The 23869-nt window shown below is 50.6% G+C and overlaps 10 protein-coding genes across 10 annotated transcripts; 3 read left to right on the top strand and 7 right to left on the bottom strand.

The window, feature by feature from the left end:
* Positions 1–13: 13 nt before the first annotated feature.
* BDV14DRAFT_203715 (uncharacterized protein) lies at positions 14–1750 on the top strand (the record flags this gene model as incomplete). Its single annotated transcript, XM_073774343.1, has 3 exons — positions 14–103; positions 234–719; positions 776–1750. 3 exons carry the CDS (start codon positions 14–16, stop codon positions 1748–1750), a joined length of 1551 nt encoding a protein of 516 aa, XP_073624493.1.
* Positions 1751–3055: 1305 nt separating this feature from the next.
* BDV14DRAFT_123281 (carbon-nitrogen hydrolase family protein) lies at positions 3056–4514 on the bottom strand. The gene is made up of 2 exons (XM_073765942.1): positions 3996–4514; positions 3056–3920 (listed from the first exon to the last, which is right to left on the bottom strand). Exons 1-2 carry the CDS (start codon positions 4172–4174, stop codon positions 3134–3136), a joined length of 966 nt encoding a protein of 321 aa, XP_073624492.1. The 5' UTR covers positions 4175–4514; the 3' UTR covers positions 3056–3133.
* BDV14DRAFT_123405 (uncharacterized protein) lies at positions 4146–5172 on the bottom strand. Its single transcript, XM_073765945.1, has 2 exons — positions 5114–5172; positions 4146–5058 (listed from the first exon to the last, which is right to left on the bottom strand). The coding sequence occupies exon 2, from the start codon at positions 4818–4820 to the stop codon at positions 4320–4322; it is 501 nt and encodes a 166-aa protein (XP_073624491.1). The 5' UTR covers positions 4821–5058; positions 5114–5172; the 3' UTR covers positions 4146–4319.
* Positions 5173–5272: 100 nt separating this feature from the next.
* Positions 5273–7081, bottom strand: BDV14DRAFT_123388 (acyl-CoA desaturase). Its single transcript, XM_073765944.1, has 3 exons — positions 6696–7081; positions 5421–6639; positions 5273–5351 (listed from the first exon to the last, which is right to left on the bottom strand). The coding sequence occupies exons 1-2, from the start codon at positions 6937–6939 to the stop codon at positions 5546–5548; spliced, it is 1338 nt and encodes a 445-aa protein (XP_073624490.1). The 5' UTR covers positions 6940–7081; the 3' UTR covers positions 5273–5351; positions 5421–5545.
* Positions 7082–8243: 1162 nt separating this feature from the next.
* On the bottom strand, positions 8244–9414 carry BDV14DRAFT_123294 (ankyrin repeat domain-containing protein). Its single transcript, XM_073765943.1, has one exon. The coding sequence runs from the start codon at positions 9123–9125 to the stop codon at positions 8502–8504; it is 624 nt and encodes a 207-aa protein (XP_073624489.1). The 5' UTR covers positions 9126–9414; the 3' UTR covers positions 8244–8501.
* BDV14DRAFT_180311 (uncharacterized protein) lies at positions 9311–10080 on the top strand. Its single transcript, XM_073769896.1, has one exon. It carries the CDS (start codon positions 9703–9705, stop codon positions 9973–9975), a length of 273 nt encoding a protein of 90 aa, XP_073624488.1. The 5' UTR covers positions 9311–9702; the 3' UTR covers positions 9976–10080.
* A 4012-nt stretch (positions 10081–14092) lies between these two features.
* Positions 14093–15975, bottom strand: BDV14DRAFT_123263 (aldehyde dehydrogenase family protein). Its single transcript, XM_073765941.1, has 4 exons — positions 15635–15975; positions 15119–15573; positions 15003–15063; positions 14093–14949 (listed from the first exon to the last, which is right to left on the bottom strand). The coding sequence occupies exons 1-4, from the start codon at positions 15923–15925 to the stop codon at positions 14299–14301; spliced, it is 1458 nt and encodes a 485-aa protein (XP_073624487.1). The 5' UTR covers positions 15926–15975; the 3' UTR covers positions 14093–14298.
* Positions 15976–16355: 380 nt separating this feature from the next.
* On the bottom strand, positions 16356–18099 carry BDV14DRAFT_180306 (NAD(P)-dependent alcohol dehydrogenase). Its single transcript, XM_073769895.1, has 6 exons — positions 17609–18099; positions 17110–17540; positions 16763–17062; positions 16663–16713; positions 16536–16607; positions 16356–16481 (listed from the first exon to the last, which is right to left on the bottom strand). The coding sequence occupies exons 1-6, from the start codon at positions 17811–17813 to the stop codon at positions 16407–16409; spliced, it is 1134 nt and encodes a 377-aa protein (XP_073624486.1). The 5' UTR covers positions 17814–18099; the 3' UTR covers positions 16356–16406.
* A 907-nt stretch (positions 18100–19006) lies between these two features.
* Positions 19007–20437, top strand: BDV14DRAFT_211087 (phosphotransferase family protein; the record flags this gene model as incomplete). Its single annotated transcript, XM_073776027.1, has 4 exons — positions 19007–19151; positions 19239–19561; positions 19615–20321; positions 20418–20437. Exons 1-4 carry the CDS (start codon positions 19053–19055, stop codon positions 20435–20437), a joined length of 1149 nt encoding a protein of 382 aa, XP_073624485.1. The 5' UTR covers positions 19007–19052.
* A 557-nt stretch (positions 20438–20994) lies between these two features.
* BDV14DRAFT_203706 (fungal specific transcription factor domain-containing protein) lies at positions 20995–22660 on the bottom strand (the record flags this gene model as incomplete). Its single annotated transcript, XM_073774342.1, has 3 exons — positions 20995–21015; positions 21079–22299; positions 22358–22660. The coding sequence occupies 3 exons, from the start codon at positions 22658–22660 to the stop codon at positions 20995–20997; spliced, it is 1545 nt and encodes a 514-aa protein (XP_073624484.1).
* Between the last annotated feature and the right edge of the window lie 1209 nt (positions 22661–23869).

The raw sequence follows: 23869 nt of genomic DNA, 5'->3' as shown, positions 1-23869 counted from the left end.
ACAAACCTAAAACATGAGTCCATCCTGGACCGACAAGGAGAAAGAGCGTCTGTGCCGCTTGCGCAACGCTAATCCACGCATGACATGGGAGAAGTTCCAACAGGTATGTTCCTTCGCAGTTGGTGGGTGGTTGATATCAGTGTCGGCGCCATTGCTTTCTTTGCGTTGTGTTCCGTGTTGAGGCAAATGTCCATGGCCTCAAATTCAGTACTAACGTGTAACACATGGTACAGACGTACTTCTCCGATCGATCGAAGGACGCGGTGTATACGCAATACAACCGGCTAGTGTACGGTCGGTCGACTACGCACGATCACAGCATCCAAGAGAAGGTCACGCGAAAGCATTCAACCCGTCAAGCGATACAATCTCTAGCGAGGAAAAGACCGAGAATCCCAGGCCGTCAGTTGAGGTCGCGCCGGGTAAATGCGCCACGAGAAGACGACGACTCGATGAAGGAAGATAGCGAAGATGATGATGAGAAGACTAATGAGGAAGCATCAGACCAGGACTCTTCCGAGAGCAACAACGAAAGCAGCAGCGATGAGGATGCAAGCAGTACCGAGGGCGAGGAGCAGATTGCGACAGGAGAGCCTGCCAGACGCACAAGGGAGAACTTCAGGGGTCTGCGAAAGAGGGCTGCTAGTGATCCTGCCAGTGGCGAGGAGGCCACGGATGATGATGCTGGAAATATAAGATTTAATGGCGGTGTTTGCCCAGTGAGTCTGCATCACATTCGGTCGAACTCCTTTGCAGTTGCTAATCTCTCACCTAGCTCAGCGATAGATTGCGCCGCCCGAACCCTCAAATAACCTACTCTCGAACCAACCCACGCCGTAACACCAATCGACGGACCTCGAAAAGGCTTGCCGAATTGACCAAGGATATACACACGCGTCCTAGGACCCGTCGGAGGCAATCGTCTCCAGCCAAGTCCGCAATACAAAAATCTTCTCGACCCAAGCCTGGAACCTCAAAGCCATCTCGCGGTGCTATGCCAGCGGGGACGAGGTCGACTAGACAGGCAAATAACACAGGCAACCATACCACCACAACCAGACCTGCAGCACTGAAACGCAACATTTCCGCCGCCGTTCAAACCAACACACAAGCCCCGGTGCCAGCACCGAAGAAGGCTTCGGCCCTTCTTACCGAGGCGCTCGCTGCAGATTTTGTCGAGAAAATATCTACATACCTTCATTCCAAACGCTCGCCCTCGTCCACGAAAAACGGAGATGCTCTCACTAATCTGATCGCCAATTTAGAATCGGACAAGCGGCGAGATGCGATCGAGAAACAACAAATCAAGAACCGGCTCGAGCTACTCGAGGAGCACTTCTATGAGTCAGTGAGAAGCCGGGCAGAGGTGGAAAAGCGGCTGCTCGCCCAGACGAACGAGTTTGAACGGCTGACGGCACATTTGAAGCAAATCCAAAAGGATGAAGAAACATCAGATGCGGAAGCTGAGGTTAGAGCAGACCAAGATGAGGAAGGCACGTCCACTAGTAGTTCTACGACTAGTAGTTCTACGAATACCAATTCCACGGCTACTCGCACGTCGGTACAATCACACTCTCAGCCTGTTGATTTGCCTCCGCAGCCAACGCAGCCAGTTCGAGTTCTGACTCCTGAACTTCGGGACCCTGGCAGAGCCAATGTGATGTCTTTACAAGCTGTATTGGGACGATCGCAGGGTGACACCGTGAATGTGGCTCTGCCTAACGGTATGCTTCGGCGCATGGCTCCTTGATCTCCGCACATTCGCGAATTACGCTTTGTATCTAGCATTGGGATATCTACGTTTCTCATATCACTGCATGACATTCTAATCCATGTTTCTCAAGCCCCTAATCATAGTAGTATCCTCATCCCCAGAGCCGGATGGGCCCTGGAGACAGGTCATCAACTCGTTACAGCCTCCAAAGTGGTCGCTTTCTTAGGCTGCCAGAACTGTATATACGGAGTCTTCCTAGATCGAGAAAACGCAGTCCCTGCGTATAACTTACAGGACAATGACAGGTCTTCTGATTTCGACCATCAACCCGACCAAGACGGGTCCTATAACTAGTACCTACTGTTTCGAACCTTTGCCCTTTGGTAAGAAGGTAGGGTGATTCTATCGTGGAAGAGCCAACCCAGTTTACCCCTCCAAAGCCTTCACATTTTGCACTTTACTTTTCAGCTTCCACCAAGGCACACGTGCAGACGATATTAAAGATTAGCTTCCATCATCAGCGTCGTTAAAGAGCTCAGACTGGGCATCGCTAAGCTTGCTGGTATCGCAGGAGAGATCATCCTCGCTGTCCGTTTTGTCGAGGGTTTTCACGCGCTTAAACTCTAGATCAACCGCAGATCCGTTCTTCCCGCAATCGGCAGTGGCGGCAGAGCGCTTCGCATGAGTAACACTCAAAGCAGAATCACCGATTATTCTGCCCTCCGCGTCATTATTGTTGTCCTACTTCGACTTTGTCTTCACGAGCCTGAGGAATCGACCCGTGATTCCTGACACTGTCCGGCCTGGGAACTGATCTCCGAACGCCTAATTTATAGCGTGTGATTAGCAGGTTGACAATGAAGACAGAAGCAATGGAAGTACAATGGGTATAAAGTCAATTATGGGGCAAGGTATCTCCACAAACCTTGAAGACCCGTATCGTGGGTTTTTGTCGTGGAGAAGCAGAAGACGACGTTTTTCGTGGGGAGACCAGTACTCGTAGTCTCTTGCCATAATGGTTGCGGAGGAAGGCGCAAAAAGATTGGTACTGTTACTCGTTTATGGACTGGAAAGGGCCATTGACAACTGGAGGGAGAGTTGGGGTAAAATGGGAAACACTTTGCAAGAAGAGGGTAGCTGTGGGTGTTTCCCTGCCGGAGGAGGATGGGAGAACACAACTAGCGTAGGTGCTTTAGATGCACTCCATGAGCACCGTAGAGCCTGCTCCAAATTCGTTGCATCCGTAGCAAATAGACCAGTATGAACCTGGGGCCTTGGGTGTCTGGCGCCCTTGATTTCACGTAGTTCTATCATCCTCGCTCGTGCTGACGAGGCAGTAATAATTATAGCTTCGGAATAGAAGATATATACAAATCCAATAATTCCAGTCCCAAAACCACATCCGCCACTGTACCAACATTATTCCTCAGATCCACGAACCTTCTCCTGCCCACCCGTATTTACCCCCAACCAAAGCAAATCCGGCCGACTATAATGCCCACAAACATCCACAAAAGCCCTTGACTTGGAGATTTCATCAAAGTCCAAGTCCGCATACAAGATACCCTCCTCAGTCAGGGCCAAGTCAGTTGTCATTTTCCTCCCGTCTGGTGCGAAAATGGCACTGTTTCCGCCTCCCGGTACATTCATCTGTCCGCCGTTCTGCGTTCCCATCTTATCGATCCCAGGCTGTGTTAGGACAGTAGTCGAGTGGAGTACGAATGCTTGCGACTCGATGGCGTAGATCTGCGAGATAGCGGCTGTGCCTTCCATGGATATGGAGTATAGATTGCCGTCGTCGGAGTGCGGGTAGAGTGGTGGCCAGCCGGCGACGTGGATGTGTTCGCGCTGGGCATAGGTGTGGTATTTTAGCAACGGCTGGATATGTTCCCAGCAGGAGAGGGCACCGACGCGGCCAACGTTAGTGTCGACCACGCTATTCAGGCAGTCGCCGGGAGAGTCGCCGAAGATCGTGCGTTCCATGTGCGTAGCCTTGATCTTCTTTCGGGTTGTCAAGATTTTCCCGTCGCTGCCTATGATTGCTTGCGCGATGTAGAGGCTCTCGTGGATGTTCTCCGTGAATCCGATGACAACGACTATTTTGTTCGTCGCGGCACAGTGTTGGATCTTGGCCATCTGCGGAGAGTCAATTTGCAGCGCGTTGCGCATGTACTGAGTTGACAAATCGAAATCTACTGGTCGGGACCTTTCAACAGGCATCCAACTACGGTCAGCGGCGCAATTTGCATGTTTACTTTGCGGAGAAGGACCAGGAACTTACCATATCCAAGCTGGGTAGCCAGGAACCCAGCATTCAGGGAAGGCAATTAATTGCGCTTTGTTGTTGGCAGCTTCAGTAATCAGTGTGCAGGTCTTCTCAACGGTCGCGTCAAGGTCCAGCCAGACTGGCTCTGCTTGGGTGACTGCGACGCGGACCTGTCGCGGTGTTGTTGCGGCCATGATTGTAGAAGATCTGCAGAGTAAATGGAAATTGCGTGGGGTTCTGGATTGGATTGATGAACAGGACGACAGTGCTTATTCAATGTGAATTTCAACCTCAATTTCCTAGCCCGGAAAGAGCTATCCAAGGTGGAAGGTTGAGGCGTTATATATCAACTACCCAGACACCCCACTGGAGCAATGCGCGGAACAAAGGCCTGCAGCATCCGCGCCCATACCGTCGAAACGGTTGTCCTGACTCTATCTGTAACCGTCTAGTGCTAATCTCACACGATAACCCGCCGGAAATGAAGCTTACCATTTGTAAGGGGTAAGTATCCGAATCGCCGTCTGTAACCCGGAACCCCGCGCTGATTGTGGATAGCTTATCTAGAATCCCGAGAGCCTCCAACTTCGGGATTTGATGTCTGGCTCCTTCCTTATCAAAATGGAATCTTCGAACCGAGTGGATAATTTGTCGTCGCATGCGATGTAATACCACGTGGGCGAACTTGGACGAAATATTTTTTGTGCCTTGCTTTGAGCGCCCTGGTCTTGTATATGCAAGGGCGATATCTCCGAGGAGCGCCTTCGTACAGAGTACTACCTCGCAAGCACAGGGATAGAACCCGTCTGAAGATAGGAAGCTCGAAGTGGAAGTCTCCATTTATGTTCCTTTTATCACTTCTCTATCTTACTGTATGATCTGTATCAGCTTGTTGGTTCTCCGTGGGCGGCGGAATCCGGATTCAATTCCATCCGCAACACCCGTGTATCCGACCGCGATACAGGACGATGGGACGGTATCGAGTCGGGGAATCCGGATTTCTGGAGTAACTTGTTTTGTTACTGTTATCTGAAGTGGGATAGATGGGCATGGGGGCGACGCGGGTTGGTTCTAGATGCTGCGTGCTAAAAAGGTCAGTCAACGGCCTCGAAAATAGAAAGAGAGGGAAGTACAAGTCAATAGTCTCTTATTTATTGCGTGATGATCATTAACCGCGCGTTAAATCCCGATAAGTACTTGATGATGAGGAAGAGTTGTGGTTTTGTCTGGAGGCAGAAGGCTGTTTCTCATGACGGGGTCAACTTGGCGGCAAGTTGTTGAGATGGTAGTGAGCTGTCGTGTTTGAGGGGGAAAGAGGTATTCATGCGGTATGTCTAGTCCGACTGCAACTTATGGTGATGAAGCTAGAAGCTGGGAAGATTGCCAATTGTCAATGATGTGCCGCTGTCAAGAGGATGACCGAGTGTTAGGGAGACAAACGGCGAAAGTGTTAAGTGGACGGTGCGGGCACCTGCTCTCCGCGGTTACATTTTCAAATGGAAAGACACGGAATTTTTATGCGCATGAATACACGCTACTTCTCCTCTGTCTAGCAATTCTTTCTTTCAAAAAGCAGTTACCGCCCTTCTAGTAACCTGCTCGCCAGCCCTCACCATCCCCTTCATCTGCTTCCCATCCAGCACGCCCTCCTTCCAGACTTCAACCTCACAGCCACCCCGAATAACACCAACCCGCATCGTCGATAACAAATTATGAGCCGCATTCGAGTGGCGATATATTCCACCATTAAACATCGCCGTCGCATCCTTGCCAATGGCCGATGAGATAAACGCTTTACCACCAGGATGCTCCTTCACGAAGTCCGTAACATCATGAACAACACCACCGATCGCAACAAGCGCCCGCTCCTTCGATCCAGCTACAAAATTATCCCAGCTCAGCACGGGTAGTTGGTCCAGTGGGACACCCCAGTCCAGCTTCGCGCGTTGGGCATCGACTTTCTTTTGCATCTGCTGCAGCCGGCCTTTTTCGATCTCGTTCGCCCGGAATTCCTTGAGATCATATGCGAGCCCGACCTGCTTCCATATCCAGATCATCCATTTCGTTGGGTCATATTGGTACCACTCGATTGCGTTGCGGTAGTCAGATGGGAATTCATGGTGGAAGTTGTGATATCCTTCGCCCAGGGTGACCAAGGCAGTGATCATATGATCGCGAGGAGAATTCCGATCATCGAACGGTTGCTCCCCGATCCAGTGGGCAAGAGAGTTGACGCAGTTTGTCGCCTGCTGAATGAAGAACACGCGAAGGATACCCCCGTATATGAACCCACCCTTCCAATCGCCCCAGCCAAGACCACAGACGAGAGTCGGGAACACGAGGATCATGAGCAGTGCCGACTGGATATAGTTCTTGTGTTGCCACATGACGAGGGGGTCGCTGTCAAGATCAGACGAGTCAGACCTTCCGACCTTCTTGTAGTTCTGCTTCATCACGATCCACCCGATATGCGAGTACCAGAAGCCTTTACGGACGGAGTATGGGTCCTTCTCGGTGTCAGTGTATCGGTGGTGCGCTCTGTGACCACGAGACCACCATCTAATTGAGCCTTGTCCTGCACCAACACCAACAGCAGCGAGGTATATTTGGAGAGGAAGAGATGCTTTGTAGCAGCGGTGGGCCCAGTAGCGGTGGTACCCTAGGTAGAACGGTTAGTATAATGGCCGGCGATCATACCGAGCAAGGTTGACCTACCAGCAGTGATCCCAAGCCCAGCATTGAAGTAGTAAACAACCGCAAAGATAGCCGTATTGAGTCTAAGCGGCGTCCCAACAGCAAGAATGCATCCAAGAAGTGGGATAAAGAGGACGAAAGTACAGTTCAGCCAATTGACATGCTGATACCAGTTCGACCATGTTATCGGTAGCTCGGTGATGTGAGGCTTCGACACGGTCGCCTTCTTCGGGGTTTGCCCTGCTGTACCCTTGCTCTCGGCCATGCTGTGCAGTCGAACCGTCGACGGAGTAGGGCTTCAGTCGGATACTATATCCGGAGTTGGGAGTTGAAGGGGATACAAGTTAGAGGTCCCCTGTCGAAGCGCAAGAGAGGACTTTCGAGAATAAAAATTATCACCCTTGAACCACAAAGGGCAAACTGAAAGTCTTTATCTCGAGTCCTGTTGTATTTTTTTCGTCCCAGCAGAAGCATTTGCATCATCCGACGCTCTTGGCATTTTTGTTGGGACTTCTGTTGAGCCGCTGGGACGACAGGCAATGCCGATGACTAAGTCCGGGCCACTCGTTCCAGAAGGTACAAATACTGTGCAAGGGGTCCATTTTCACAAGCCGATGGACTCGTATCAGATCTTTTGACCGAGGTCGACCGATATATGAGATCATGAGATGCTGGTTGGGTGTTTGATTGGGGTGAGGCTGACTCGAAACTCCAGGCCAACTTGGTTGTAAGCCCTACCCTCAGCCCTTGCCTGTGCGTTCGCGATTCTTCCATTCTGGACAGTGCTTTTTGTTGAGAGTATCCCATAGTCTGTTTTTGTTTAACACATGCTGTCACAGATTGGGAACCCCAATCGATCAAGTGTCCAGGATGTGCTAGTCGGGTCACTGGTGGGTGGCACCATGCCATGGGCTGTTGTTCTGCGGCCGAGTCAAGTGTGCACCTTGTTCGTCAGCCCTCTGTCCTGAGACTTGACGATGCCTCTTTCACCTGGCTCAGAACGAACGATAGCACTGCGGTCCATTTTCGCGGCTCTCAAGGTGTGAATTCGCAGTCTTTGGTCGTGCTTTCCCGATAGATCTACCTTGGACGTCTTCGACACCCTTGGTTCTTACCTTTACCTTCAACATTAGGGATTTAGCCCCAAGCTCTATCGCCGTGCCTGGGTTTTTGCCTTCCGCCCCTGTTGGCTTCCAATTGACCATCGATAGCGCTCGTGTTCGATGGGGCCTTGTCGGTATTGATCATCTCGAAGAACAAAAAACTCCCGCGATAGCATTTTCCCTTGACGCCTTGAGAAGCAGTCGGTGATACTCTCAAGTATCGTGAGACAGCATCTTCGTCCCATCGTTGACCAACCGCTGCTCACATCTCTCCGTTCCCTATGTCTATAATTGCTGGACATAATAAAGCTATGCCCACATGAGGCAACACCGATATTATCATCACCATCCCACGAAGACAAGAATCTTGACAATGCGATCTGGTTTAGAGATTGACTGCCGCTCCATTGTTGCTTGGATCGTTTTCAGACGTTCCCTTTCATTGTCTGTAGTCTAGGTACGATGGCACACACTAGATACGGATAATGCTGGCAGTCAAGTGTCAGTTGATTCTCGCCTTCTCGTCCAAGAGTTTCACCCTTTCTATTAGGTCAATACCAAGGTTGCGACGAGCTCGTATTGCTGGACTGCGATTAAGCAAGCTTTGATCAGCGCTTCAACACGATCGGCTCCTCAGATTCGTGGTATGCCGCGGCCGAGAGTGGTGTTTCTCCGTCATTGTCAACAACGTTGATCTTAGCTCCGTGGTCTATCAACGTTTTCATCACTGCAATGCTGCTGTTACGCTCCACAGCATGAAAAAGTGCCGGTTGTCTCTAATACTGACTCTGGCACCGGCCCGTAAAAGCAACAATATCGAATTGACGTTGTCGTCATTGACCGCAGTCATCAAAGGTGTCCGACCCACCCCGTCTCGAGAATTGACATTTGCGCCTCTGTCAAGCAGTATTTTTAGCAAAGGCTCCCGTCCGTTAGCGAAACGCAACGACGTTCTATAGTAGCCGTCCCGGAGGTTCACATCTGCACCGTTGTCGAGGAGAAAAAGGACAATGCTTTTGTGTCCGTATGCTATGGCGAAGCAGAGAGCAGAGCCCATCATTGTAGGCGCGGTCGCCCAGTCTGACGTCGCCGGAGCTCTCAGGTCGACATCCGCTCCCTGCGCCAGGCACTTGCGGACCGTTTCAATCATCCCATTTTCTGCTGCCCAGAAAAGTGCAAAGCTCCCGTGTTCCTTGACATTATTGAGGTAGAGATGGTCGATTGTTAGGTTGTAGAGAAGTCGACAGGATCTTCCGTATGCGTTGAGGTCTTTCTCGGATTTGATCACCTTGGCTATAATGATCAGCAGCTCGCACGGCAAAGTGAGTGTCAGCCAAGGCGAACTCATTTTTGGGATTATTCAGCCAAGCCAATATCACAGCGCCTCGTTCTTTCAACTTTGCATACACTATTGATGGAGGATACGATGGAGGATACGATGGAGGATACGATACTACCTTTTCGGGATCTAATGAGGCCTCTGGCCAGATATTTAAAGCTCTATAGACTGTAGTTAGAAGAGTAAGACCTTCATTCGTTTTCAATTCATACCGATTAGTCATCCGATTCAATTCACCAATCATAGCTATCTCTGTCGCTCATAGTGAGCAATGGCATTTTCTTTGCTGATTCGTTGCATTCCTCTGGTGAAAAAGCAGAGAAATAAGAAGCGATAGCAGCGTTAAGGGTAAATAAACATCCAAATCGTCGACGCCGCCCGCAGGCCAAAACTAAGAAGCCCAAAGTGGAATGAGCAACGGCCCTTGGGGTTTGTGTTGCTAATATTTGTTATTCCTGGCCAAACCACGTGCCCAGGCCTCAATGCCCGTAATGGGCGGCATTGAAGCAACTGAAATACTCCGCACAAGAGAACCCTTTACGTCCGACCCTTGGATCTCAAACACACCATCATCGCCATCGTCGCAATGCCTAGCCCTATACGTGGCGAGGACGAGCGACTGCAAAGGCAAGGATTCGATGACCTTCTGCGCAGGCCGTTTCGGAAGGAAGGGTTGTTGAGGATGTTGGGGTTTTGGGCTAGGATGAGGGTTGTTCCACGTTCTGGCCCTGATCCTGGTTCTGTTGTTGGGATGGCGACCACGGGGCCTGGGTTGGCAAATGGTGGTGTACGGCCTCTTGGATCGGGGATTTGGGGCAGGTCGAATTTTGGTGTTAGGGGGCCGAGGTCTTTGCTTTGATGAAATAAGGGTTGGGAGCGTTAGGTACCTAGATTGTTAGGCTTACCTTTTATATGGTATATATCTCTGGGCTTGTCACACGCAGCATAATACGCAATTAGAAGGAGGAAATGTTACATAGCAAATTGAAACGCATCTTGGTCAAGTTAACTATAAGCGACAGATACCATCAATGAATCGAGAAACAATTGCACGACATCAATAACCCTTCCATGATAAGCATCCCCAGTAAACAGTCGAAAATCAAAATCCACATCGCACTAACTCATCAACAGCCCTATTTTGTTCCACCACTCTGTACAATCACCAGGCAGCGCCGCCTCTGCCGGCGCCCTAACCGTCGTCAGCAGCGGGAGCCTCTTTCTATATGTTCGCGACCTCATTGTTTCTTCCATCGTCCTGGTTGTTTGCGAAGGAACCGCCGCTGAAGTCGCCTCCGTCCGCGGCCGAGTCGACTTGAGGGCAGCGCTTAATCGTATGGCCCACTATGAGGGAGAGGTGTTAGCAGGCGACTTGATCAGGTTCAGGCAGTGGATAGGGAAAAGGAACTTACTCTCGCCGCAGTTGTTGCACTTGACTTTTGACCAGTCTTTCTTCTTTGTGCAATCTCTGCTGAAGTGGCCGACTAAGCCATGACAGAAGGCGAGTGTTAGTAGGGCCTTGGTAAGATGACAAGCAGTTGGGTCAGGGATAGCAAGAGCTTGACATACCCTCGTTGCAGTTACGGCAGGTGACGGTAGAAACGTCGCGGGGCTTGTCGCAGTCGCGAGCAATATGGTCCTCCGAACCGCAGTTACGACAAGTGCGCGCCGCAGGCGCTTGCGGGCAGTCCTTCGCGAAGTGGCCCACTGATAACCGTTGGCAATGATAATGTAGTAAACAAGGTTGACTTACTTTCGCTGCATCTCTTACATTCGACTCCCTCTGCCGAGCGAGGGTTTGGACAATCAGCGGCCTTGTGCTCGGAGGATCTAGTCTCGTCAGCTGTATCCCAAAGCCATGAAGACAGACAGTTGGCCGGAATATGATTGGGCTTGACTTACCCGCAGTTACGGCAGGCAAATTTGTCGACACGGGGCTGAGTGCAGTCGCGGGCGCGGTGGCCTGGCTCGTTGCAGTTGACACACTTGACCTCCACACGCTCAATGACGTTGCGCTCCTCCTTGCAACCGCGGCTCCCATGTCCCATTTCTGAAAATATTAAGATAAGAAATGCAGCGCGGTGGGAATTACTTACCACCACAGTTCCCGCACTTGGGAATCTGTCGGTCGTATGGTAGACCAGCGTCCAGGAGACGTTCAAGGTTGTCTTCGACCGAGGAAGGCCAACGGTCACGAAGGTTCGCACGCTGAGGTTTCGGGCTGTAGAAATATCCGACGACATAGGTGCAGTTCAGCTTTCCTTGGAGGTTGATTAGACTGATGCAGCTCGAGGTTTCTCTTTCCTGATTGTAAACGCCGTTAGTGATTATCTAAGTGCCGTGCAGGTGCCTTACCATCGCGATCAGGTGGAAGCTGAAGTTCTCAGCACGCATACGCTTCTCTATGTCGAGGAACGTCGCGTTGGGGGCAGCCTTGGAGTAGACCTTGAGACCCTGGATGGTGTTAGCGAGATTGTGCTGTGAGCCAAACGTACCCGGAGGGCAGGATTTCACCTCGCGAAAGTCACTCAAATCCCTCTCGTTGCTCGCCTTTCTCAGGACGGCCCAGGCCTGATCGGGGAGGACGTCTTCAATATGGTTGAGGTTAAACTTGCGGTTCTGGGTGCATTCAATCGTTTGATGTCCTGTGAACCATGTTCAGTATACTCAAAGCAAGCAGAGCCAACAATCTTACCTTCCTGTTGACAGTTCTTGCAAACGTCTGGAGAACGCTGCGGACACTGGGAGGCGGGATGGCCCTGCTCGCTGCAGATGCGGCAAGTTCCCGAGAACACACGAGGCTTCGTGCATTCAGCTTTGGTGTGGCTTTTTGTCATCAGCGAGGGCAAAGTAACATAAGAGCAAGTGACTACTTACCCTTCCTCGCCACAATTAAAACACGCCATTCCCTCGCGAGGCTTGCGGGGCTCGGTGCATTCCCGCGCGAAGTGACCCTCCTGGCCACAGCTGCAATGAGGTCATTAGGCATTCCGCATACTGCATAGACAGATAACGACTGACTTTCTGCACGCATTGTCCCCACCACTGCCACCACCTCCGCCAAAGTCACCGTCGTTGTTGAAACCGCCGGGGCTCTGGTTCTCGTCGTTGCCGAAGCCTAATGGATCAGGAAGGTTAGTCGATGGCAGAAACGAAGAGGACTTCTCGAATAATCGGAGAACTTACCAGATGCCTCAGCACCTCTCCAGCCGCCACCACCACCACCAGTGTTTTCTTCGGCACCGCAGTTTCCGTTGGTCTCGTCACCACCACCTTCTCCTCCCCTCCATGCGTCTGACGCGCCCCAACCAGACATGCTCATGGAGTATGAAAGGTCGTTGAGTGTCTGTCCAGATAAGAGTTTAGTAATGTGCGTGGGCTTTGACATGCGACTCGATCATGGACTTGTGTTGGTGTTAACATGATGGAGAGAAGTCGTCTGAGTGGATGGGAGGAATTTGAAACTAGAAAAGGATGGATTGCAACACTTACCCTCGTGGTACGAGCAGAAGCGGTCTCCTCTATATGGAAGGGAGATGGAAAGAGGCTTAAAGAAAGAAAAAAAAGTGAAAATGAAGACGGCAGAGAAGAGAGAAGGAGAGTGAGAGATCAAGTCGAGGGGAGAAGTCAAGAAAATAAACGGGCGAGGTTAATCCCCTCAACAACGCGGGTTGTGTTGCCTCTCTTCTTGTTTTTCTAATTTCTTCTCCTTTCTTCCTGACATGACGAAGGCTGCCATGTTTTCTTAAAATTGAGCTACTTAGACTACGGATGATGAGCTTTCGTCTAGTATACCAATTTCTTGATCGAGTGCAGCACTGACGCCCAGGACGCTGACAGCGAGCCCTCACATATCCTCAGCTCAAAGACAATCCAAAGCAATGTATAACGGAAACCCTTGGAACCTCCAAGCTCAGAGGCTCACATGCTCGGTTTCCAAATTTCTCAGCTATCAAAAGCAGCTAGCTGACCTTGAACCATTCGCAGCATACTTGGGAATAATGTAGGGACAATAGAGCAATAGCCGCTGCGGATCCCGGGGCGATGCTCGTGGAACTTGCAGCAGTAGTGTGACTTTCTTCTGCCATGCAGATCTACTCTGATATTTCGGAGGCTCTCAGTCTAATTTCCTTGGAGTGCTCGGGAGCTTCTTATATGAATTATTACTTTGGCTTGCTTCTTGTTGGCAAAGCGTTAGGTCTCGAGCGGTTTCTAGGAAACTAATCATTACAAGTAAATCTAAACATCAACCCTAGCAAAGTTTGAATGAGACGCCAGCAGCTCTAGATTCCTCTGGCTTGTATCACTCTTTCTAACGCCTCCGAGCACTCCGTATATATCCACCACATCGAATCTAACAACGCCATGAGCATGTCCTACTCTAGACTGTTCACCTCCCTATGCTGCTCCGCAAGCCGGGCAAAGAGGCTTGACCTCTCCCTCTCAACACAGCTCATCCTCATCAACTCTCTATTCTGAGCATCTAATATCTTTCGAAGCTCACCCATCTCTTTCCTAAGCCCGTCCATCTCCTTGGTGAGTGCGTCCCGATGCAACTCCAATTTCTGGATTCGGTGTCTTGTTGTTTCGTTTTGTTCAGCACTTTCTCGGCTTTGCCTATCTATTGTGCTCGCACAATGTAGAAGTTATGTTGCTGTGCTTGCTAGGTACTGGGAAGATGACATCCCTTCTGCCGTTGTACAGGTCGGCTCTGTCTTTCTTCGTGGGCCTGGGATGATTGGGGTGCCTTTGGTGAGAGAGGTAGGGGTTGTCAATGTTTACATCGCAAGCTGCGCGCCATCTTTAACAGCAAAAGTACGGGGAAAGTGATACCTGCTGTCTTGCATTGGATCTTGGTGGTCGCTTTCAGAACAAACCATATACACACTCACAGTTGATCAGCCATATTCTCAAGCAGCATCAGTAAAAAAAGAGGAAAGCAGACAATCAACGAGTTGTCTACTATTCCACCTCCCGTTAATACCAAGTTGCTCTTCGACACCTCTTTTCTGGATCATTGAAATGTTTAGAGCAGCTCTCTGAAGAGAAAGGGAGCACAAACAATTGGGCACCCAAATCGATGTCCGGAGGACAGGAGTATTCCGAGTGGCTATGGTGAAAGATTACTGCACTGCAATTTGCTACTGCTCACTAAACAATAACAAGCCCTGCGTATCGCACTCTAGAACAACCCCCCCTTAGAACTCTTCCTCATATTCAGCGTCTGCACATTCAACCACCCCTTCAACCCAGGAATACCTCCCTCAGTACCGATCCCACTCTCCTTGTGCCCACCAAACGGCACGCGCGCATCAGGTTCCAAATGCGTATTAATCCACACTGTGCCCGCCTGCAATTTACTTCCAATGCGACTCGCCTGCTCCAGATCATCCGACCAGACGGACGCGCCGAGACCCATCCGCGTCTTGTTCGCGCGCGCAATAACGTCCTTCTCATCGGACCAAGTCATAAGAGGCAGGATCGGACCGAATGGTTCCTCGGTCGCAATGCGGGAATCATCAGCGGGGCGATCGATAATAGTTGGCTTGATGAAGTATCCTGGTTTTCCTTCGTCAAAGGGCTTCGCGTCGCCGTTTGAGAGGGCGAGTTGGTCGGCGCTGAGTTCGGAAATGAAACCCTTGACTTTTTCGTATTGCATAGCGTTTTGGATCGGGCCCATGTAGACGCCTTCGTTTGTTCCGGGGCCGACGGAGAGTGTTTTGGCGAATGCGACGGCCGCGGCGAGGAACTTGTCGTAGATGGATTCGTGGACGTAGACGCGTTTGATGGCGACGCATATTTGACCCGAGTTAAAGAAGCCCATTGAGGCGATCTATCTCGTTAGTATTTTAGCCGTAAAGGAGGCGTAAGTGTGTAAGTAGGTACCTTGGCAGCTGTAGCGTCGACATCAACATCCTTGCAGATAATCGCCGCGTCCTTTCCTCCCCTGTTCTGTATTAGCATATCCCCTCAATGTCCTCTAACATCAAGTAGAAACATACAGCTCAAGCGTAACCCTCTTCAGCGTCTTCGCCGCACTCTCCATAACCTTCTTCCCCGTGAACGACGACCCCGTAAAACTAATCTTCTCGATCCCGGGGTGCGCCGTCAACCAAGGTCCCAAGTTATCATCACCACTAAGAGCCTGCACAACACCAGGCGGGAAGAACCCCTGTGCCAGCTCAACAAGCTTAAGGCCGCAGTATGGCGTGAATGGCGATGGCTTGATGATTACCGTGTTTCCTGTTAGAACGGCGGGGCCGAGTTTCTGCAGGCACAGCGAGACGGGGAAGTTCCATGGGACGATGCCGACTGCGGCGCCGATTGGGGTGTGGCGGATGACGAGCTTGCGGTCTTCGTTATCTTCGATGATTTCGTCTGTTATTTGGGAGGCGAGTTCGGCGGTTTGGCGGAGGGCGCCGACGGACATTGCGACTTCGCCGGTTGCAAAGGCTAGCTATCTCCTTGTCAGTACATACATTTTCTGAGAAAAAAAAAATGTTTGGGATATGGCATACGGGCTTCCCCTGTTCCTGAACAAGAAGCTTCGCAAACTCAGCGACATGCTTCTCGATCTCGTCGGCAAAGGCTAGAGTCGCCTTCTTGCGCTCTTCAAAGGGGACATCAGACCAGGTGGTGAATGCTTCTTGACCCGCAGCAACGGCCTTGTCGACGTCTTCCTGGGTGGAGACGGGCACCTCAGGATTCGGCTCGCCGGTGGCAGGGTTGATGCCGTGGCGGGTGACAGCAGTGGGCGACTGCTTCCCGTTGATGGTGTTTTGGAAGTTTTCAGAGACGGTGAAACCCATGTTGAAATCTTGACAATTGACTAACAATTATGTTTGAAAGCTGAGACTCAGACAAAGCTATTTTAGGGGACGGCAGAGCATGCATTTTATATGCGAGGGCCAGCAAGGTCCATCCGATCCAGTAGAACATCTACCAGTAGGATGACGTCGAGCGGGGGAGCTGAACACCGAGGCCCACCGCTACATTGCTGCCCCTCCTGTTAGTTGTGTTTGAAGCCAGACAAAGAGGGGCGATCATTTGAAAGACACTTGGCAAGTGGTGGTGGTAGCCCTAGTTGGAGACAAGAGGCGCCAGTTGGCCCCCATTCTTTCCGCCGAAAGTCAACCCCGCTCAACTATCCGAGACAGCCAATTGCACTACATTCCATGACTCTTAGATCTTCTTTGTCTGTTTAGGTTGCTTATTGGGATTCCAAAAGATATACATATTGGCTCTATATAGTTTGAGCTATCCCTTGTAGCTGATCCTATTCTCTCTAGCCTAGTCCCAGGTAAGAACAGGCTTCAGCACGCTCCCATCATGCATATGCACCAATGCATTTCCGAACTCGAGAGCCTAAGGTCATCAGCCACGTACTTGCACGCCTGAGGGTTAATCTGGACCACTTACAGGATAATAGCTCACCAGTTTATCAATCGGGAACCGTCCTTCCCGATACCACTGGATCATCTGTGGTATAGCCTGATTATACGTGTTAGCTGTGCTGAGCTCGAACCTCAGCTGAGAAAGGACCTACCTCGCTAGCAATGCAATTGCCCTCGATGCATCCCGTGATTGTCTTTCCAAACTGGTTCAAAGTTAGCTAGTCAACCTCCTGACATTGAAAAGGCACTCACCATGAAGATGGGCAGAATATCAAGACTAAGCCTGAAATCCGGTGGTGGCGGAGCTATATGCACCATTCTTCCACAAGACGCAAGGACCGCAACGCCCTCTTCAATCAGCTTACCCACTCCCGTGGTGTCGATAATCACAGACGCGCCGGTGGCCGAAATCTCCCGCACAACCTTCTGGAAATCGAACTCGGGAACCATAGTGTTGAGCGTATGCGTTGCTCCTAGGGACTTTGCTAGCTCGAGCCGGCTATCGAATTTGTCGACCGCGATGATAGTCTTTGCTTCCCTGATTTTTGCAGCCTTTCTGTCGTCAGTACCTGTCATGTCTTCATTCATTGTGTCCATACCATAAGTGCCGCCATTCCCACAGCGCCCATTCCCATGACCATCACCACGTCATCAGCCCCTGCATCCGCAACGTTCGTGATAGCTCCCATTCCAGTCTGGAACCCACAACCAAGCGGCGCAAACAGATTCAGCTCCTCATCGCTCTGTATCAAATCTGTAACCTTGACAACACTCGCTTCCGCAGCAACGGTATACTGCGCGAAACTCGACTGTCCAAAGAACCGCGCCCACAGTTCCTCATTCTTCTCCGTTGTAACCATAGACGAAACCTTGCGACCAACGTAATTTTCGAGATTGAATGACGCGCAGTATGATCTTTTTCCAGCCTTGCATTGTGTGCAGTCCGAGCAGGAGTAGTATGATAAGAGGACTTTGTCGCCGGGGGATACAGACTTGACGTACTTGCCGACGGATTGGACTATACCGGCGCCTGTCCATGGAAACAATTAGCAAGCGCCATGGTATTGGCAAACTCGAACCGGGTTTATGGCGACGCACCTTCATGGCCCAGAATCTTGGGATACGCAATCCCGAATGGACTACCCGTAGGAAACGAGGACATGAGCAGATCGGTATGGCAGATCCCAGATGCTGTGATTTTGATGAGGACTTCGTTGTCGGAGGGTGCCTGCACGGTGATATCTTCGATTCCCCATGTTGGGGTCGTTGTTGGCTCGCGAGCGACAATTGCTTTCGTTTGCATTTTCTAGAGGAATTGATGTTTGAGATAATCGTCACAAGAGGTTATTGATTTTCAAACATTCAGATTAAGGCAACCACCCCCTCAGACAGAAATTGAGAGGGCACTTATCATATTTATTTTTCTTTGTGCTCTGCCCCGCCACCAACGTATGCCATTGCCGCGGTACCCCTGCTCATCCGAGGCGACGACGATCCCTTAGGCTCCTAAAGCTACCTACTTCCAGTTCTAGCTCCGACCCCGGCTTTGTGGATAGCATATTGAGCCTTTTTAATTCTTTAAAGAGGCCGACACAGCATCCGTCTCTCTAGTCCATCCCCATCCCGTCCGCGGATCCGGTCCGAGTGTTTAGACCAAGGGATCGGCCCACTATAGCTCCACTGAGCCCATAATCGTTGCATTCGGCGGGTTTCGGTCCTATTGCTAGTTTTTAGCGCTGTATAAGGTCTTGGTTCCAGTTCGGTGAGTTCGGGATGGCGATTTGTACGGCGTCATATACCGCGTTCGGGCTAGGTTAATTTAATCTTGTCTAGCTCCGTCGACCTCTGAATTGCCTCAGGTTTGAGAACGTTGCAAGGTCTCAGTCTTACGGCGTCAGTCTCGTCTAGACCTCTGGCCTCGACGACCGGCAAGTGGGCCACTCCACTGCCTTTCTTAGCGGTGGATAAGCCACGCCCTAAGTTAGTATTTAGGTCTTGAAGCTGAGGCGGCAGAGGCCCTCGGTGCGTTCATCAGCAAATGTCAACTTGATGTTGACTGAGAGAAGAAGTTCAGCTATTTCAGCCACATTTCGCGCCGTCTATGATAGCGCCCAATATTGCTTCATGTGAATTTTAGGTTTATGGTTGTCAATAAGGCCTCCTGAGCTGGATTTGGATCATGCACATGCCCCGCGTCAGTTTAGCTTCTCCGCACTACTAGCATCAACGCGGTATACAACCGCGACAAATACGTAACATAAGAGACATACGGGCTCTCAGGCCTCATGATCGATTGATTCAGCTATATAGAATGTAAGCAATGTGGGAAGTTGAAAGCGTCGTTAGTCGCTACGTGAAGGACCCCGCCCCCTCTATGTCCGAGCTACGCCAGCCCGAGCCCGGCGGCTTCTCAACCTCCGAGGTAAGCAGCGTGAGGGGTAGGTATACTCCAATGTCGAGCCATGGCTTTGACTCTCTACAATCCCTACCTTAGGTAGCTTACTCAGTAAGATGACGAGAATTCTCTTGCTATGAACACAAAATGGCTGGTCCAGTCCGTCAGCCAATCGATGTCCCGGCGCTCGAGAAGTACATCCGCAAGCATGTCCCTGAGATCAGGACTCCCCTAGATATAAAGCAGGTACGTACCATAGATACATCCAGCTTATCATTCCTCTACCCCTTATCCTGATAATCCAAGCCCTAACAATCTAAACACAACTGACAGTTCGGCTTCGGCCAATCTAATCCAACTTACCTCCTAACATCCCCATCCCCATCTTCATCCACAGCCTTAACGCTCGGAAAGCGCTACGTCCTCCGCAAGAAGCCACCCGGCAAACTCCTCTCAAAAACAGCACACCAGGTTGAGCGCGAGTACCGCATTCTTAATGCACTGCGCGACACGAATGTCCCAGTTCCAAAGGTATATGTTCTCTGCGAAGATGAAACGGTCATTGGAACGGCATTCTATATCATGGAATTTTTGGATGGGAGGGTCTTTACGGATCCGGGGATGCCGGGGGTTACGCCTGAGGAGAGGGGGGAGATGTATACCTCCCAGTCTACGATTTGTGAGGGTAAAGGTGTTAATATGAAGATAGGTGGCGCTCCGCCATAGAAATACTCATAAACCTCCACACCCTCTCCTACACCCCCCTCGGTCTCAAATCTCTTGGCAAAGAATCCAACTTTTACACGCGGCAACTACGAACATTCACATTATTAAGCCGACACCAAGCAAAAACCCTCGACATCGAAACAAACAACCCCATCGGCTCCCTCCCTTATCTCGAAGAAATGGCGTCCTTCTTCATGAACCCCTCCACCCAACCAAAAGACCGCACAACCCTAGTCCACGGCGACTACAAAATCGACAACCTAATCTTCCACAAATCTGAGCCGCGCGTAATCGGCGTCCTAGACTGGGAAATGGCGACGCTGGGACACCCGCTTTCAGATGTAGTCAGTCTTATAGCACCGCTATTACCACACGTCTTTTCCGCGCCGGGGAGTCAGGATTTCCTATCTACGAGCAAGGTAGGAAGTGGGACACCGAGCCTGCAGGAATGTATACATCTCTACGTGGCATCGGGCCATGATGTTCGTTCTGATCTACCCTGGGGCCGGGCGTTCGCGGGGTTTCGCGGCGCTGTGATAATGCAGGGTATTGCGGCGCGGTATGCGCGGCGGCAGGCGAGTAGTGCCACCGCGAAGGAATTCGGTGCTATGGCTTGGCCTACTGCTGAGGGTGTTTGGGGGTTAGTCAGGGAGTTGAAGGATAGAGATCAGCAGCAGAAAGAGATGGGGGGTAAGAGTGGGAAGGAGAGGTTATAACCTACCTACCTTCTCGTCAACGTGAGTAGCTAATTCAAAGAGCTCTGATGGGATACTGTCCGATACCTAGGTGCCTATTCAAGATACTGAGTACCTATGTACCTAGCATGTATGAATACTTATTTTGGGAAAGAGCAAGAACTACCCGAATACAAATAGGAAGGAACGAGGGGCAACCCGTCCGCTGGTCGCTCCTTCCCATTAATCACCGGGTACGAGCGCACCTTCCTCAAAAGGTGTAGCTATTCACTTTCCAAGTGAGTAAGGAAGGTGCGGGTGACTGCCCGGCCCCAGGCTCCTTCCGTTTGGGATCGGGTAAACCCCGGGAGATAAGGTAGATGCGACCGGCGAGCGTCAACTCGTGTAGAAGGCGCGGGTCTATCGCTCAAAATTTTCGTTGTATGAGTACTACCTAGGCATGCCATGCTTGAGACCTGATCGAAGCATATGTCGTAAGTTATTGTTAAGAGACTGTTTGCTGTGGGATTTGCGTGGCGTGTCACAGGCTGATTGAAAATGCCATTGATACTTATCGCTGCAGCCCTACGTATCTTACACCTTATTTGGGGTGTCTAGTCTAGATATGTGTATCATTGTATGCTCTACTTTATATAATTTCTGTTGTAATCCTCTTTCCCGCCGAACGTCTACACCGGCATGGGAAATATCTATAACACCCCAATGATCGACTAGCACATTGAAATCCAGTCGCTGATAAGTTCTCTATTCACCCACTCGAGGTAGTCTCCTTGGACTCGGCTGTTGTCCTCGTAGATTTTTTGAGCTGGCTCGTTTTCTTCTGGTTCTAATGACTCTCCGGCAGACCTGGAACTCGTCCCGCCCTCTGCTGTTGCTGGTGCATTGACGCTGGAAAGTTCGTTTGTATGAACGTTGCTTTCCGAATCGAGATGGTCGCTTTTATCTTCAAGTCGAGCGCCGACATTTCCTCTCTGATAAACGCTCTCCAGCATGCCAGTACCCTGCTGGAACTTGCTCGCAACGTCGATGATGAATGGGTATGAGTCTGCCACTACCTGGCAGACCCGCAGGCAGGTTTCGAGGTTACGGCGGCTGGTCTGGCGGATGATAGGATCTTCATTCTTGAGATCCCTATGATGAATGAAGCCTGTCAGGAGAATCTGAATAATGGATGCCGGAGGAAGGTATTGGGCAGTATTGCAGGCCAGAAACATTTCCAATATTTCATTGACTTTACTCGCCGCATGCCTGAGAAACGGCCTGCTTTGCTCGTCGTCGATGGGCCTTTTGGCTTTGGGAAGGTGGTGCTGTGGCAGGTGATGTTGCAAGTTGTCCATATACACGATGAAGTGTGCTGCCCAAAACGTAACTTTTGAGATGGTCATGGACCATGCAACGTTCAGATCGCTAAAGGAGGTTTTATTCGTCGAGCGTTTCTCGTATCGTAGCTCTGGTGGCACTTCAGACGTCCATGACTGCAAATGCTCTACCATATGTTGTCGCAGCTCTGGTAGCATCTCGTCGCCTCCTTTGATGTTCCAGGGCTGGATCTCTTCGTAAATATTGCGCATGATCTGATAGATCCGACTGTAGAGCTTTGCTTTGAGTATAAAAGCCAACGCAGCCTTCCCTTCTTCAATTTGCAACTGTTCTTGATCATTCAATCCAAAATCGCTCATAGCCAACATTGGTGAACTGAATGGCCAAATCCGAGGAGGGTGGTCCATGGCCATGGCCACTTCGCATTCCTTCATTAGTACGCACCACCAAAGAATTCTTTCAGAATTGTACTCTCGCGTTTCAAAGTGGTTTGTTTGTACTCGATAGAGCTTCATATTGTAAGCTTGCGATATGGCGACGCCCAGCCAGTAAGTTGCATCTTTTGGGTCAAGTTGATACGGGTGGCCGGTAAGTAGGATAGACCCACGGCAAATGGCAGCCCGGTCTCTTTCGATGTCCATTTCGAACAGGGTCTAGTATAAATGGGACAGTTAGAGACAACAACTTCTGTAGGGAAGCTTATCCACAAACCTTGGCTTTTTCGTAGGAGGCTGCCCTTGCAGCCTGTTTCGATACGCGGGCCAGACGTGAAATAGTACCATTATCAACACAGCTTAAACCAATGAACATCACAGCGTGATAGAGAAAGAGAGAGATCTTGGTGTTTGTGTCCTGCCCGGTTATTGTCCGGCGAAACTGGACAACGTCCAGGAATGGTAGCAGCGGGTGCAGAAATTCTTCATACCTATCCAAAACTACTCTCTGCAACTCTGCTGGTGGGAGCTCGAACACGCCCTTCTGTCGTAGGACCTCTAATGCTCCACCCCCCGGCATTTCGAAGGTTTCGATAAAGTCCGGAAAGCGATCGCCGCGTTCATCGCGATAATCAATCGGTTTATGGCGATACCGTCCATATGAATCATCTTCCGGAGTATCCACTTTTTCAGCGAAGAAGCCTCTCAGTAAGGAGCATTCCTCGTGTTTGTCGTAACGAAAAGGTAAAGTGTTCAAACTCGCTCCAGCATGCTCGCCCCGTTTCCAATGGTTGAAGTGGTGCATATAGGAATGAGAAACAGTACGAAAATCAGTAAGCGAGGCCCCAAGAAGCGAGAAAGATCCCCTATTTGAAGGTACAATTTGTAGGCCAGGAACGATCTGCTCGTGGTTCGTGGTTTGTCGAGTTCGCCGTCTGGAGCTGACAACCCTACAGTCGAAACCGTCCAGCTGACAATTGGTGCAGGGCCCTTGACGAAAGGAAACGTCACATCTCACTTTCCGTACCCTACAAGAGAGACAAGCTTGTGTGGCTCTCCGGGGTGGCGGCCTTAATCGTGCTAGGTCCCGGCTTGCAGACAATGGTTGTAAATCAGACATTGGGGAGGACGGAGGCAAATAGTAAAACAAGAAGAGATCCCAGCCTAAACAAAAAGCACAAGACTGTGATGATAGCCACCGGCCAAGAGCATTGCTTGATGAAATACGACAGGAAAAAAGAGACTCCAGGGGGGCGACTGGTGAGACGGTATGTAGACGACTCATCACGTGGCCAAGGACCCGACTGTACGGAGTCCAATAAGCAGCCTCTCTGGCTCTCCTTGATGTTGGTGCCCGAGACATAATTGATGCCTCCAGGTTTTGGGTGATCATGATGAGTACCAGTACGCAGGGACATCGGAATGGGTTGTCAAGAGTCGAAATGCTTGGGGGGGGGGCCCGTAGATGTCGTCCCAAATAATAACCCTAACAGCCAACCACCAACAAGCCTTGGGCAAGTCAGAAAAACGTCCCTCTCTCTTTGTTCGCATTGATTAGCCTGAGTCATGGCACCATCCAAGCAGTACTAGTCCATCTACCACGCGATATTCGTAGGCATTCAATACCAGGTTCTCAGGGGGGTATCACGGTCCGCAAATACCTCGAGCATGTCACTCTGCCTTCTTCCAATATAACTTGATGGAGTTGATCATCAAGCGTCATACAGTCGGCCAGATTGGTTTCGGCAAGTTCGGACCTTGAGAAGGATCAATTGACCTTTCATGATCA

The sequence above is a fragment of the Aspergillus stella-maris genome, assembly GCF_047715825.1.
Source record: "Aspergillus stella-maris strain CBS 113639 unplaced genomic scaffold BDV14scaffold_63, whole genome shotgun sequence".
In the NCBI taxonomy this organism is placed as follows: domain Eukaryota; kingdom Fungi; phylum Ascomycota; class Eurotiomycetes; order Eurotiales; family Aspergillaceae; genus Aspergillus; species Aspergillus stella-maris.
The sequence above is the reverse complement of the archived record's forward strand: the minus strand, read 5'-3'. Positions and strand labels throughout refer to the sequence as shown.

Coding starts and splice junctions, on each gene's coding strand:
- BDV14DRAFT_180306 (XM_073769895.1), bottom strand. CDS start 17,813: ATGCAAACGAAAGCAATTGTCGCTCGCGAGCCAACAACGACCCCAACA. Junction 17,541..17,608: donor CAAGATTCTGGGCCATGAAG/GTGCGTCGCCAT, acceptor TTCCATGGACAG/GCGCCGGTATAGTCCAATCC. Junction 16,608..16,662: donor GCAATTGCATTGCTAGCGAG/GTAGGTCCTTTC, acceptor ACGTATAATCAG/GCTATACCACAGATGATCCA.
- BDV14DRAFT_123388 (XM_073765944.1), bottom strand. CDS start 6,939: ATGGCCGAGAGCAAGGGTACAGCAGGGCAAACCCCGAAGAAGGCGACC. Junction 6,640..6,695: donor TGGGCTTGGGATCACTGCTG/GTAGGTCAACCT, acceptor CGTTCTACCTAG/GGTACCACCGCTACTGGGCC.
- BDV14DRAFT_123281 (XM_073765942.1), bottom strand. CDS start 4,174: ATGGCCGCAACAACACCGCGACAGGTCCGCGTCGCAGTCACCCAAGCA. Junction 3,921..3,995: donor GGCTACCCAGCTTGGATATG/GTAAGTTCCTGG, acceptor GCCTGTTGAAAG/GTCCCGACCAGTAGATTTCG.
- BDV14DRAFT_180311 (XM_073769896.1), top strand. CDS start 9,703: ATGCCTAGCCCTATACGTGGCGAGGACGAGCGACTGCAAAGGCAAGGA.
- BDV14DRAFT_123294 (XM_073765943.1), bottom strand. CDS start 9,125: ATGAGTTCGCCTTGGCTGACACTCACTTTGCCGTGCGAGCTGCTGATC.
- BDV14DRAFT_123405 (XM_073765945.1), bottom strand. CDS start 4,820: ATGGAGACTTCCACTTCGAGCTTCCTATCTTCAGACGGGTTCTATCCC.
- BDV14DRAFT_123263 (XM_073765941.1), bottom strand. CDS start 15,925: ATGGGTTTCACCGTCTCTGAAAACTTCCAAAACACCATCAACGGGAAG. Junction 15,574..15,634: donor TTCAGGAACAGGGGAAGCCC/GTATGCCATATC, acceptor ACAAGGAGATAG/CTAGCCTTTGCAACCGGCGA. Junction 14,950..15,002: donor TCGACGCTACAGCTGCCAAG/GTACCTACTTAC, acceptor CTAACGAGATAG/ATCGCCTCAATGGGCTTCTT.